The sequence below is a fragment of the Cyprinodon tularosa genome, unplaced genomic scaffold, assembly GCF_016077235.1.
Source record: "Cyprinodon tularosa strain WSP-4 unplaced genomic scaffold, ASM1607723v1 ctg237, whole genome shotgun sequence".
Lineage (NCBI taxonomy): Eukaryota > Metazoa > Chordata > Actinopteri > Cyprinodontiformes > Cyprinodontidae > Cyprinodon > Cyprinodon tularosa.
In genome coordinates, this window is record NW_024038885.1 from 301217 (window position 1) to 316689 (window position 15473).

At 39.7% G+C, this 15473-nt stretch overlaps 1 protein-coding gene across 9 annotated transcripts in view; it reads right to left on the reverse strand.

Annotated features, from left to right (window-relative positions):
- Positions 1 to 2139: 2139 nt before the first annotated feature.
- Positions 2140 to 15473, reverse strand: part of sox5 (SRY-box transcription factor 5) — a 90688-nt gene continuing 77354 nt past the window's right edge. For 4 of the 9 annotated variants that reach the window (XM_038287188.1, XM_038287186.1, XM_038287187.1 and 1 more), the window contains 6 exons: positions 14015 to 14213; positions 10004 to 10179; positions 6783 to 6885; positions 5553 to 5726; positions 4430 to 4646; positions 2140 to 3140 (listed from right to left, as the gene is read on the reverse strand). In XM_038287188.1, the coding sequence (XP_038143116.1) occupies positions 2843 to 3140; positions 4430 to 4646; positions 5553 to 5726; positions 6783 to 6885; positions 10004 to 10179; positions 14015 to 14213 (1167 nt within the window). In that variant the 3' untranslated portion in view covers positions 2140 to 2842. The remainder of the gene's footprint in view (positions 3141 to 4429; positions 4647 to 5552; positions 5727 to 6782; positions 6886 to 10003; positions 10180 to 14014; positions 14214 to 15473) is intronic. The other 5 variants (XM_038287192.1, XM_038287185.1, XM_038287191.1 and 2 more) reach the window with 4 other exon arrangements.

A 15473-nucleotide genomic window follows, 5' to 3' on the forward strand; every position in this document is an offset into this window, starting at 1 on the left:
GCGCTTTTTATGTGGAACATTTATATAGCGATAAAAAAGATTGGGGATCACTAAGTGATGTCACACCTGAAGAGTAGTCATGGCTCCTGTAGCGTCGTGTGGAGCTCAAACAAAGCAAAGGGCTCCTGATGAGAAATGTTAAACATACTGCAGAGCCGCCTCACACCCAAACTGAGTGAAACACTGCTCTTCTATCACCATGACAGAAAAACACTTCTATTACTAAAGAAAAAAAAGCTTTTTATGTATTTAAAACAACAGCATATGATTTGTTTAGTTGCAACAATTTTAAGTTTTAGTATAATCAATATGAATGTCTGATTGGATGCATTAAGATGCATGTTTTTTTTTTTTTCAGGGGATTCGTGTTTGAAAATAACATAATTAACTTAAAAAAAAAGAAGAACTAGCTAAAGAAGTTTGGAATTTGTGCAGATTTAAGAAAAAATACATACATGTGGGTTTCAGGGATAGTCCTCATATCTTTAATACAGATAAAAAGGGAAGATAGCGGTACATAGTTTTAGGATAAAACTAGTTCTGATGAAAGTCTGGGATCATTTTCCTGGTGAACTAGGATGAGATGAAAATTGGTCACGTTCAAGTTAAGGTTCAAGAGATGGAGTGGGATAGATTATATATCCACATGAACTTGGAGGGTTTGAAGCCACAATCGATGTCCTAAAACTTTAGAAATACCCACAGAGACTTTCATTTATCTCAAATCAACTGCTTCTTGGTTACAGAAAGATCCCAGACAGAAAAAAAAAACAGACTAAAGTTAGATTTGCAGGATGAATTCAACTTTATTTAAATTAAAATATTGGGACCAAACCTTAGTGCCGTCTTTATGGTGGCAAACTAAGTATTTTAAATGCTGTCTCCCAGAGGAACAGGGATTAAACATTCTTATGGTTAAGCTTCAACCAACTAAAGAACATTTAGGAGGTGAGGCACATTTCCACCCTTTTAAACGGAGGAAAACCTTCAATAAATAGGTGTTTTAAAAGCTATTTTTTTTTTTTAATTCAATCAAATGAAAAAAATTATCCAAATGTGTGATCAAAAGCTGAAAACTGACATGACATTCATGCTGATGAAGAGCATTTTAACGACTGATTGGGGCTGTATGTGCAAGGATCCAAGCAGATGTTGCTTCACTGCGTTTCCATGAGGCGGCTGAGCTAGTAAACAGGGACGGCTCTCTGTGTTCACAGAAATCCTTCAAATCATTTTCAAAGCACAAGAGAATCAAATGAAAAGAGGAAACCTTCACATTGTACATGGGGAAAATGCAAATAAAATTATAACGATAATAAAAAATATTAATGTTCTTCTTTTTCTCTGACTGCAGAGAGTCTGAGTGCTTCTTAGAAATGGGCATGGACGTTAAAAAGGAGAAGTTTGCGGTCCTAACTCCGTCGCACATCCATCCGAAGGGTTAATACAAATCGAACAGATTAAGGGGGAGGAGGAAAAAAAAAAGACAAACATAACAAAAACAAAGCAGGGTAAAAGAACAACTTCTGCTTAAATCTAAATACATACCCGCTAAATAGAATAATGTTTCAGCGGTCGTTTCGCACGGCCACAAAAACCTGATAAAGGAGAAAAAAATAAATTATACTGTACATAACTTACTAAACTCAGGAAACGCTGACCATCCTCTTAATTATGGTTAATAATATTATTAGACTAGAGGCAGTTTTAAAGAAAAATAATAATAAAATACAGAAACACTGACTGGCTGACTGCTCTCCGGCTCCACCCACTGGGTTACAGCAGGACGACGTTGATTGGAGGGAGCAGGGAAACACTTAAAAGACGCAACAATAGCTTTTTTGTGTGTGTGTGAGCAAGACGGTGTGTGTGTTACAGCGCATTAACAGCAGCAGAACAAGTTTCTTATTCTTCAAGATTTTGTTTTAGCTCCTTTTATTTGCTCTAAAATAAAAAAAGAAAAAAAAAAGTGCTGTAAACGACACACACTGACCCACACCTGTCGGATATTTCAGCTTTTTAAAAAATAGATGATATGGAGACGCAGACAGGAGAGATGGAGCGAGAAGAAAACTCGTGGATTGTCTCACAAACACAGTGCTTTCGATTTCGCTCCGGGGGGCGCCCCTGTTCGGGTGGCAGGTGGAGGCGCCGACAGCACGCTGCAAGGCTGGAGATTCAGTTAAAAATAAAGGTCTGATGTGTTTTAGGTGCTTTACAACAAAAGGGGAAAAAAGAAGTCTCTTTTTTCTATTATTATCCAAACTTGTAGCACAAAAACAACAAATCACATTCACAAGCCACTTATTGGCACCGTGTACCTGAGTGAGAATATTATAGAACCAAAGAACAAAAAAAGCTGTTTCTTAAAAGTGTCTCTTGATAATAAACAGGTCCGCCATCCTAAAGTGTCTTCTGTTAGCCTTTTGACAGGTCCGCTGTTTAGTGTTTCAGTTTAAAATGTCTCCTTTTCTCCAAATAGGAGCGAAAAGGGTTGATTTTTATAAATGTCTCCTCACTTGTGGCATTACACTCTTGCAGTAGTACTTGAATATTCCTCAGTGAGCTTTAAACTGGCTTCCTCCCATACTCCAGCATGTGTAACAGTCAGTGTGAGTGACAGGTCCTGTGCTTCCATTAATTGATCCGATGCTGGTATCAGGACTCCAGTGGGAGGAGAGGGGGTTTGGCTCTGGTCAGAGAGTCCATGTTAGCCAGGAGAAGAGAGGGTGGGAGGTGTTTTTATTTTTTAAACTTGAGGTGATTGGCAAAATACAAACTCCTCTTCCTGACTGATGAGTTTAGAATCCTTAAAGATTTACCAGCAGTCACTGGCGCCCCCTTAATGGGTGATGTGGTTCTCGTTATCGCTGGTGTAGTCGGCCTCTTCGTCCTCGTAGTCGAAATCGTCGTACACATCACCGTTGCTGTCGTCTAGCCGCAGTTCTTCCTCCTTGATCCGTGGCTCATCCCCCTTCAGTCCTTCAGGCATGTGGGGGTTCTGGTGGTTGGCGTTGGGCTCGGGGCTGCTGGACATGCTCGAGTGCTCTGAGGGCATCTGGGGGGAGGGCATCCCTGCCATGGAAAGGGCACCTGGGTAGACCATGCCTGCTGAGGATAAGGGCAGCTGGCCCTGCTGCCTGTATGCAGAAACACAGAGTCCAGTTAGGAGGATTACTACACGTTTCAATATTTAAATGCTTAAATATTTCTCTTTACAGTAAAACCTGTCCAATAAAGCGGTATCTAGATTGTTTCAGCACGTGATTCAGTTTGGGGGAGTAAACATAAACGAGCATCATCAGTCCCAGACTCTTATTTTAAGGGTTAATTGCTACCTAAACGTTTATAGCAGCATTAAACCCCAGTCCTGTTTAATAATAACTCTTCACATTATTATTTCTACCAAGCTTTGACCAGTTACCATCATTATAGCTCCGATAAGAGACTATTAAATCTTTATATTACTTACAAAAGAGAAATATTGAGAGTTTTCCGCATTTACATTCATGGAATAAAACATAAAATGTATTTGCTTTTAAATATTAACAAGATATGAATGACTTTAAAGCAAAGTTAGAATATCTAGACTAGCCGTTAGCCGCTAACAATGCTAAATGTAGCATCTGCATTAAGGGATCATTGACCCTTTGTCAGTCTTTTCAATTAAAAGCTGTACGGATGTATTTTGTATTTAAAAGACATTTATATAACCATTTTTTATAATGTCTAGAAACCATAAATAATGTCTATTTTATGGTTTTAAGAGGTAGATATGTTTCTACAATAAAGAACAATGATTATATTGTTTTGTAATGTTGGAATTTGTCATTATATTCAAAAATTATTTGGACCTATTTGGACAATTTGCTTAGCAGATCTCAGCCGGTTTGTTTCAGTTGAAATTTAAAAGGACCTCACCATCTGTTTTAAAGCTTTGATCCACTAAAATTAACATCAGTTAATTACACATTGTCTCCGACTGCATTCAAAATGTTTTTCTTCTACATGTTTTACCTTGAAGCACATTTTGTTCTCGATCTAACTTCCTTTTTTTAACACCTCACTGAAAAATAGCTAAGAAAGCTTGCTCCCTTCTTACACCTTCCTCACTGAAGAGTGTTGGTGGTGGTAACGGTTAGGTATTGTTACGTTCACTGATCTTAAAAAGGTCCCACAGGCTGGTTAAGTTTAAAAACCTCTTATTAGTTACCAGCCAATTATTAAAGTGCATCAGTGAGGAAAGGAAAAAAGTAATTTTTGAGAAAAATGCTGATTAAAAACATTCAGTCTCTGCTTTTAGAGCAGAAATAGAATGATGCAAAAAGTTTTATATATATATATATATATTTTTTATTTTTTTTTCCTCATTTATTTATTTAAAAGACAAACAAAATCCTCCTCAACCTAAAACTACCCAGTCCCTCACCCTACGCTGAAGTATTGTCTCATCTCCTGCCTGCGGGACCTCATGATGGCCTTGTACTCGCCGATGCGCAGCTTCTTGCCGTCCACCAGGCAGGTGCGTTTGGGCCGAGGTTTATACTTGTAGTCCGGGTATTTCTCCAGATGTTGTTTGCTGAGGCGAGCCTGCTCCTCGTAGTACGGCTGCTTCTCCAGGTTGGTCATGGCTTTCCACCTCGAGCCTGGACACACATTGGAACCAGTGGTTATGAACCGCTTCTCTTGGAAAAAAAAAAAAACCCAACAAAGGGCTTTTCTTTCATAGCTCTAGATCTAATTACTGATTACCACTTCTGACACATTTCTTTGAAAAACAACATGAGCATCTGCGTGCAGATCAGCCACACTGAATGATGCGCTGCGTCGGACGCTCAGCAAACCATCTAAAGTGAAACACGCGAGGCTGCGCTTAACACACACACACACGATGCTGGAAGTGGCACCCGGAAAGAAAAAGCAATAGAGAGCAAAAGAGGGTTAATGAGGAGCACCGCTGGGACGACAGGTACTCATCTCAACTAATGAGGACTTCACTTAACCTGCTGTCATCTCTCAGCTCGGTTCCTGCTCACAGATCTGTACCGTCATATGTGTATGTCGGGGAAAATCTTGTGCATGTCTTTCCGCTGTGTGTGCGCTTCATATCTGGTCTGAATTTGCACTCGACTACTGTATGTTTAATGGGTAAAAGCTGTCAGTGCTAGGCTGCTCTCTCCCCCTCTCTCTCTTTTTTTCTCTCTCTCTCTGTGTTCTGCGATCTGTTAGCAATCGAGAGCGCGGAGGCTTATTAAAACCAGATTTCCCTGTGTTATAAAACGCTTAGGAGCTCTTTAAAATGTCAGGGCCGATCCCAGCGGTCTGGGGGAAATGTCAGGCGGCCTCGCGCTGCTTGTTTAATGCATAATGAATTATATCATCATTTGTCGTGGTTGTGCTTCCCCCAGCCTTTCATTAACACCCGCTTACATAAACTCCGCCGTAGTAAGAAATCGGCATTAGTTTGTAATGCGCCTTTTCTGAGACGGACAGGAGGCTTGTATGACAAAGACATGGTGAGGGCCTGGAGTTGTAGAAGTGCGTGGGTTTACCGAGAATCTTGCTGATGTTGGAGTTGTGCATGTCTGGGAACGCCTGGAGGATCTTCCGCCTCTCGTCTTTGGCCCAAACCATGAAGGCGTTCATCGGCCGCTTGATGTGCGGCTCGTTGTTGTTCCGGCCGCGGGTTTCCCGAAATATTCTGGAGTCTGACACGCTGGGGGACCCTGAGGAGGATCAGGAGGGAGAAAGAAACAGATCAAGAAGAGAAAATGCAGTTCTATAAGAAATGCAGATGAGACCAGTGAAAATCAAAAGATTGTGTCTAAAGTTATGACCTTTAATTGCAGTAGCATCATTTCTAAATTAAAAAATAAAGTGTTGAAATATAGAGACCATTCCTTGTTGCATTCCATAGAGCCTACTAAACCTATCTAGTTCACCTCACAGGTTCTCTAAAAGTCTGAAAACTAAGATAACCATACTGTAGAAGGTTGAATTTCTGTCTGGTGGTCTATTTCGGACCACCAGATAAACTTTTCTTTTTTCTGGTACTGGCTATTTAAAAGTTTAAACCTTCACAATGTCATGCTAACTCATAACATCCCCAATGCCTCTAAAATGTAAGCAGTCCCACAGCATGATAGATCTCCCTCCATACTTAACAGAGAGCAAATGCCTTTCCACAAATGTATCCCGAATTTGATACAAAACCCACACAGAGTCCTCAAAGGGGCCAGTACGTCTATCTCAATTTAGAGGTTTCTGTTTGTGATGGCAGGACAAAAAAAAAAAGGGGTTTTATTTGGGATCGCCCTCAATTAACATGTTAACATGAAAATTGAACACAATTATTTGCTGCAGTTCTCAAACAGGAAGTGTTTCAGATTTCATCCTCGCCGCATCATGCTACGCGATTACCTGGATTAACGTCTGATGGGGATTACCCAAGTTGGGATTGATTAAAACTTGACTGATCAGGTTTTTTTTAATGTACATAACTAATGTTCTCTCTTTTCTAATTAAAGAATGGCAACAAGATATCAGACCTTTTTGTGCCTCAAGAAAAAAGAAAGGCAGCAATTTCCATGTAAAAAGCTCATAGAAACTGATCAAGAATATTAAGTTTAAAAAAATTTGGATTTTCTCAATTTTAGTTTAACAGATATTTTTAATTAAATTCAATGTTCAATGAAATTTTCTGTTCCATTCAATGCTCAGAGGCATTGTGAATGAGAGCATCCATCCTTGTTTTTTTTTTCTGAGTGTGTGTGAGGCTGTACCGTCAGAGTCTCCACTCATGGTGAAGTCCAGCATGGCGTGGCTAAACTTGTCGTCGGCCTGCTGCTTCAGCTGCTGACTCAAACTCTCCAAGGCAGCTTTCTCCTAAACGGCACAAACAGTTGCAGTCGGTCAGTGGCTGAGTCATATGTTGGAGTTGGAAATACATGAATGAATGAAGGAGACACGAAACCTGCACTTCTGACAAGTGGTTTCCATATGAAAAACATATGTATATGCTTTTAAGGTCTTTAGAAACTCAATTAATGAATGTTAAATCATGAAAAATATACAGAATTCCTATTTCAACTTTAAAAAAATGGCTTCTTGACATGTAAAAATGTTGCAGGCTTGAACACACATCTGTGTCTGAGTGCGCTTCCCTGTGAAAGAATGTGGGTTTTACTCTGATTCAGATATTAAACGTTAAGTGTGTGCACCGTTGGTTAAACGTGGGTGTGTGTGTGTGTGTAGCAGCTCCTGGCAGCCACCTGCGAGAGTGGAGAGCGGCGGCTTGCCTCTCTTGCAGATGCCCCCGAGGGTCGACGCATTAGAGGGAGAGAGAGCACGAGAGAGTGCGCCGCGGACGAGAGCGGGGCCACGCCGTGCGGCCCCCTGGGTATTTATTACAACCAATAAAAGGCTGATTTACTGAGCATTTACATGCCTAATGCAAGCAGCCGGCACACACTGCGCTGGAGCTGGGCTGACACGCACACACCGCACGGCACCAGCGCCAACGTTTTACGGTTTAATTACACGATTAGGAGCTCTACCCAAAACACGGCCGTCTTCTAAAACGACGTTCCGGAGAGTGTCCTCCTCCATTTACATGTGACCCTGGCGAGCCGGATGGCTGCATGGAGGGAGGGCAGAATGATAATGAAATGCATTTTGTCTGTTTTTAGTCCAATACAGTTTAATTGTTAGAGATAATTTTCCCTCCAGATTGGAATAAATATAGAGCAAGGGAAGAGAAAGAATAAAAGCTGGTGGCATGCAGCTCTAAATGTTTCCTTTGCAAGCCATTTCAAAAGTATGTTATTTTTAATTTCCTCCGCTTTTATAAATGCATAATAACCTTCAGTGGTTCGGAGCTACTCAGTCATTTTGTATGTAAATCAGAAATATTTTCGGAGTTTTCCCTCATTTTGCACTAATGAATGCCTCATTCAGTCCTCGTTTCAGAAACAGGGAGCACAAAGTGTCCTTCACACGTTCAGATTTTAAGATTAAATATGCGCTCTCAGATGGCTTTATGCAGCATGTGTGTGTGAGGAGGGATGAACGGGGAGACAGAGTGGATGACAGCCTAGTCTGACATTAAGCCCCGGTACAGTACATGGGAAAAGTGGATTGAACGGCTGACACGGGAGCTGAGACACAAAGTAGTGACAAAACTAATCCTCCGGGTGTGTCAGACACGACGCTGTTGTATCCGAGCGCACAGAGCCAAAAGGGGGCAGAGGAAATAAGAGAAATTATAAAGACATCTAAAATCTACCACTTCGTTTAATAATATCTTGGAAAAATCTGATAGAAATTTTTTTTTTAAGCATTGGGAATATTTTTTTTTTTAACATTTTATAATAAACTTTAGCAGCAAAAAGTATTTTTGTATCTTTATTTAAAGTGAATACTGCAAAAATAAGCCCTTTTTAAAAAAAAGTTCATTTTTCTTAAGTAAATGAGACACTTTGCCAATGGAATAAGACAATTAACATGTAAAAAATAATTGCATTGTCTTATTTCCAGTGCATTTTATTTAATTATCTTATTTTAGCAGTATAATATTAATTCCATTGATAAATGATCTTATCTACTCAAATTAAGTTTAAAAACACTTAATTTAAGAAATGTTTGCCTATTTTTAGATCGCTTTTGTAGTGATAAATGTAAATAATGGTATTTCCTCTCTGATCAAACTCCGAAGCTGTTTCACATGTCATTTTTATATGACACATGATGCATATAAAGCGTTTAGTTTGCATCTGTATTTAAATGGAAAAGCTCAACTTTTTAAAATTTTGAAATATTTAAATTTTCAACGATCCCATTCATCATCTGCTGTACTTAAAAGTGTCCAGAAGAGACTTTGTTTTTCTCCCTCACATGTTCATATCAATCCTCCCTGAAAAGTTGGCTAACTAAAAGATAATATTTATAATAATAATGATAATAATAATCAACTTTTAACTTATTATTAAGTTTACCCTGTTGTAACACTACATCCATCTAATTTCACTAATTTTAGAGTGGTGTTGTCCAATAAGAGGCAGAAAGGGAAGCAACATTTGCAATAAGTATATAAAAACAATATTGTTTTCTTTACATTTTTTTTACGTTTTAGAAAATATAGAATAAAAAAGATCAAATGAGTTTAGATTTAGTAAACAGTTTCTATATTAATTAGCATTTCACACCCTATAAATACATAGATTTAGATATAGGGCGGCAGGAGGAATAATTGTTGCTTTGATCCCAAATAGGTTGAACAAATAATCACAGTTCAGCTGTGCTGCTGAGGAGCCGACGCCGTCGTTTCACATTAGCATCTCCCTGACGCTCCGCTGTGCCACACACACGCACACACACATCGCCCCGCAGTGTGCCTCACAGACGCACTCATTACCTCCAAGATGCCTCTGCTTTTTACCTTATCTGGCCCTCTTTAGCTTCGACACATTTTAGCGAGGCCATTGTGTGCCGATTTACCTCCTACATGGTGCGGCTGGGACGGCATATGGCAAGACAAATTATTGCACGCTGACAATGAGACGCTACAGCCTGTGATGACTTCAGAGGACTCAACTGGATTTATGCGTTTAGGTCACAGAAAAAGATATTTGTTTTTTTTTACAGAGCTCTGGATGATTGAGCTCAAATCATATGTCATAAAAAAATCCTACCACAATTACTGTTTTACCTACGGCAGAAAACATCTTTCTGATGTATTTATAAACACTGGATGCATGTATTTCAGGACACTTTTTTTCAATTCTAGGAAATACACACTTTAGATTGAGAATTGATCTGACCATATAAATATATTAAGATATGTATGGCAATCCATTATATTAGTAAATAAATTATGTACACTGGAAGCAAGACATTCTGCCACAAGTGAAAAGAATTACAACATTCAATCCCCCGCTGACTGCATGTGAGAGGAAAGGTGTTATTTTAAACACTCGTCGGCGGTAGGAGAGAAAAAGGGCCTCACCTTGTCTGAGCGTCCGTTGTTGAGGCTGAGGTTGCTGACGGAGGCCAGCTTGGCGTCGAGGGCCTGCTGCTCCCCCTTCAGCTGCTCCTTCATCTGCCGGGCCTCGGCGAAGGCCTTGCTTACCGCCTCGTGGTCGTTCAGGTAGGCTGTTGAGGACAGCGAAGACAGCAAGTCTGCTGAGACACAGACATGGAGGTGGGGAGGAGATCTGTTAGTCATACTGTTTCATTTTTTTTTTTATTTTTTTTTTGCATGAATAATCCAGGATGATGACATTAAGAAATACATTTTTTTTTTATTAATGGATAAACAAAAGAAAGTGTTCAGTTTAGAGGTTTTCATCTGGAACAAATCTTCTGAACCATAAGGTAAAGGCATTAACATGCAGTTGATTAGTGGAGGGATTTTTTTTTTTGTATCTCCAACTAAAAGAACGACTAACCACTTAGCTGTGGAGTGGGGCGTGAGTCAGTGAGCCTCAAGCGAGCTCATCCACAGCCCCCCCTTTACCTGCTGCCCATCAAAGATAAATCTGTATTACAACTGAAACACATCTATTACTGTTAGATTATTTTCTGCATCTCGGTTTGGGTGCCGCTATCTCAGCTCACTGTCAGTTGGGGTAGTTCTTAACAAAGAGCCACTGCTGCTTTATGAGTCCTTTATCTGCGCTAATCCACACCGCTAATGCCATCTCGGACCAGATTATCAGCTTCAGATTGGTAATGACAGAGCCGTGAACTCTTTCAGAAGTCAGAACCCGAAAATCTGGATGTGAGCGGAGCCCAAAAAAAAAAAAAGCAGAAAAAAAGAGCGTGGTATGAGAGACAGGACAGAGGGGTGAGAACGGAGAGGAGGAGGTGAAGGGGGGGTGACAGAATTGGGTGGCAGTCAATTTTAATCTGCTGTAAAAAGGAGGGGGGCTGATGGAAATTCCTGCACACACATGGTTGTGTGATTGCTTAAACTGACAGAGATGACAACCATCCAGACGAGCGAATGTGACCCAGATAAAAGGAGGGAAAGGTTGGAGGGTAAAGTATGTCTATTCATCTTATGCTGTAGTAAAACATCTTCTTTTCTCTGCAGATGCTGCACATCTAGAGTGAAACGGTGACACTGGGGGTGGAGGCAGAGGACTGCAGCTGGATGGATGGATGGACTTTTTCATTTTATTACAATAAAGAAGTCACAGCAGCAGATGACATCAATAATTAGCAAGAAAATATATATTTTTTAACATCCTGTCAAGACTAGAACAAAAATAAAAAAACCTTAATAGTTTTTTCTAATATTGAAAAGAAAATTATATGGTATAGACAGTATTTATTATCTTTTTAGTTGTAGAGATAAGTTGTTTTTTGTTCAAAATAAACTACTGAATTATGATTTAGTAAAAAACTAAACTCTTATAGATATATTCAAATAACAAAAAACAACAACTCATTTAAAGTTACCTTTTATTATAATTACTTTGCAATAATTTACTGTTGGATGTTATTATGACATAAATATCAACATGTTGCTTTTCTAAACTAAATTTGAGATTGGATCGGATTGAAAATGATGATTCTACATCCCTAGAGTTAAAATTAAATAGGTATTTAATCTTATTTTCTACATATATGATGTCTGGAAAAAAACTAAAGAGGTAGGAATAATATCTGCGTTCTGCAATGAGAAGGGTTTAATGATTTATTATTCTTCCAATGTTGTTGTGATTGCGGTTTAAATATAAATAACCCGAAAAGAGCCTCATAATCTGCATCCAACCCTCCCCTCTTCCACAAACAGAATGCAAATCAAAACGACCACCACTGGACCCCTTTTCAGTTGGTCTGCCCCCGCCGTCCACTATGACTCCTAATACAGTAGGAGCTTGTGGCCAGGCTAAAACTCAGTGGTAACAGATGGAACAATGAGATCCAGCGTATCAGGGATCTAGCCTGCCCAGCGCAAATACATTCAGCATGGATCACACACAAACTTAAAATACTGTAATCCATTTTTCCCAACAAAAAACATCTGGGACTGAAAATCCACTAATCTGATATTAAATCCGCCGATTTGTTGAAAAACAGTGAGATTAGCCAGAAAGTCAGGGGAAAAAAAAAGACAAAAAAAAAAACTGCCTGCCTATTGCGTATGAGGAGGAGGTTGGAGTGTGTGTGTGTGTTTGAGCGTGAGCTTTTGTGTGAGTTTGAGTAAGCACTGAGTGTGTGTGCTGGTATTGTATGGTTAATGCTGGGTGTTTGCGCTGTCCTGGCTCATGTAAGAGGCTTGTCTAATCTCATTGGTGATACCTTCTGTCTGTCATGCACTCCTCTCTTTATTATTCCCCCCCACTTCATTGCTCTGGAAAAAAAAGGAAACACTAATCCTCATCTCTCTCTCCCCAATTCCCTCCTTCTCCTCAGTCCTCTGTCTCTCTCTGTCTGTTTTAGTCACTAATAAACACATAACAATGAAGCCGCCTGCAGGGAAACAGCAGCATGGAGAAAAAAACACAAACACTAATTATAGCCTCTTACATATGTGTAATATTTGAACTATCAGTGTTGCATGAAAAATGGATTAAGAGTAGAAAATAGTGATTCATTTATGTCATATTTTCTTTATGCGTGCATATGGCTGGGGAAGATTACGTTAAGGGCAGCATAGTACGGTGAGATAAACGCCGCATGCTGCAGACACTTGTATTTAAAGAGGTTAAAGTTTTAAAGAGAAACATTTTTTTAGATGAAATTATTTTTCTGCAGTAGAAATGTTGGCTTTTTGTTTAGAAAGACGGAGAAATTCACTTGTGACTGGAACTGCTCTATTTCCAAGCCTGTCCAGAGATAAGTGAAAAAAAAAAATGTTTATCACATGAAATATACAAAAACTGCAACTATTTAGTGGAAAAACTGCAACCAATTGAAGCAAAAAGCTATAAAAACAAAAAAGTAAAAAAATAAAAATAAATAAAACATCAGATAACAGAAAGGTTAATTTGGTGCAAAAGAAAGATGATCTGTTTTCGCTTTTCAAACTTTCAGTGACTAAGGATCGACATACTTAAAGGTATAGTGAAGGATGTTCTTTTTCTGGGTGGATCATCTAAATAAGTGGTCCTCCCAATTGTCAATCATTCTGGTGACATGTTTACGTAAGGCCGTCCTACGTGCTCGTCCCGTAAGCTATCTTTTTCTGCACATGCGCACTTTTAGGCGTATATATGTGGTGATCTAAGTCTTCAGACAGTCATGGAAGCCTATTTCTCTCACTGTGGTGCTTTGAAAATGGATGAGGGTCGTAAGAGAAAAAGTTTCTATGAAGTGTATGAGAAGAAAAGAAATGCTTCAGAAGAGGGAGATATAGGCAGAATTCTTTGCGGAGAGCTATCCTCGCAAAGCATTATGGGATTTGCTCTCACGACGCCCTACTGTCGCCATAGGCTGTCGCTAATCGACAGCGGCGACTAATAACAAAGATGGCCCAGGCACCGTGAGGTTGAGGAGGAGTTATGTGTCCAACGGGGAGCAAAAAGCAGTGATCGTCTGTCCGAACAGTAAGTTAACTGAGTTCACTATAAAGTTCACTATATAGTCACCACTGTCTATAGTGATTGAGGGATTTAGGGGTTAGGGTGTACGTTTAGGTACAGTAAGCTTGTATGAGCTATAATTGAGCCACTGTATTTCTTTAACTGTTCATTTTGACTAACATGAATAATAATAAAATAATAATAAGAATCAGTTGTAATATCATGTTACCTAAAAAATTTATTTTTAGCATAGTTTATAGGTCTAATCTAAATCTACCCTGAGAAAAGATGTTGAGTGTGTGGCTTGGTTAACTATTTTTAACTAATCCTTACTGCTGTTCTAAGTTTATACACTATCTATTATGTTGTGCTTTTTATTTAATTCCTTTACTTGGAATTAAGTGCAATCTTTGTTGAAGTATTTCATATTTCATTTCATACATCTTCTTTGCTCCGCTACTGTAAAGTGCATAAAATCTGCTTACCTATTGAGCTGACTCTGGTCGGCGGCGCTCCGATGCTGGAGGGCACTGCACTGTGCTTCAGGGAGCCAGCGGGACCCAGCTTGGTGGTGGCGGCAGCAGCAGCGGGAACCTGTGGGGAAGTTGGGGGGGAGTTGGGTGACTTGCTCTCGGATGCCTTAGGCTTGGCCGACAGGTTCAGTGGCTGTGCACCCTCACTGTCCTGCAAAAACCAAAACAGCACAGATTCGCCTGCTGTGTCCAGCGTAGAAATTTGGAGGCGGGAGGTCGAGGGGGATGCCCTCGCGTCTCCCTGATCCAGACCACGTGCTAATTCAACTGAAGCCCATGCACAGCAATCTGAGGAATAGCTGGCGGGATGAGAAGGTGACTGGGTGCATGCCACTGCCCGTCTTTATTTAACACATGATAAGCAAAGAATAACATACAAAAACCTCTGGGTGCAAACCACTGACATTTACATGCAAAACGGCCAACCACTTCTAACAGCACAGCCACTCCCCAAAACAGGGAGAACACAATACATGCACGTGCACAACCCACATCCAGGCTGCAAAAAAGCATGCATTTCAATGCTGCCTCATACAGAAATCATATGGCAAGCAGCAACACATACTCAAGGGAGAGGAACACCTTGATACCATGAACAAATATAGTTAACGCCTCCTGTCTTTCACAAAGAATAACACATCCTTTAAAGGTGTGAGAGTGCAAAGATACGGCTCCGTCTCAATGCATCAAACAGCCAGCAATGCAGAGGACAGTCTGTCACTTCAAATCACTCCTGGTTCATCACAAACGCAAACCTCCAAAAGGTCCAAAAAAAACAAAAGTTCATACCACAAACTCTAACGCACACGTGCGACTGCTGCAAGCAATTATTGTGGATTGTGTTGCAGCAGTTTTTATTTATATGTCAAACAGCACACTGACATTGATGCCCTGCAAAAGTTTTCACACCTGTTCAACTTTTCCACATTTTTTACAAAAAAGCAGTATTTCATTTGGGATTTAATGGAAAAGACAAAGTAGCACAAAACTATTTTGATCCAAAAATATAACAAACTGTGGTGTGCATCAGTGATTAGCTCGCTTTGCTTTCTTTAGTAGTCATCTTGATAATAAGTCACTGTGGATGTTATTTCATTTGTTCTGGGAATAACTTAAAGATTTGATTGAGAACATTATTGAACAATTATGAAGGTGAGGGGAAGTTTAAATAAAAGTTAGCTTCAAAACACTTTCTGTTTATCTCACAATATAGGACACAACAGGCCAGGGAATCAAAGCATATATCAGATAAGCAGCCAAAATTGTTGTGGTAACTCTGGAGGAGCTGCAATTTAAGCGAAAGAATGTCTTAGCAAGATCTTTTTCACAGATCTGGGCTGTCCAAAAGAAAGCTGATGTTAAAAATGAAAGAAGAAGAAAAAAGCTGGTCGATTATTAGTTAAAAGACTGA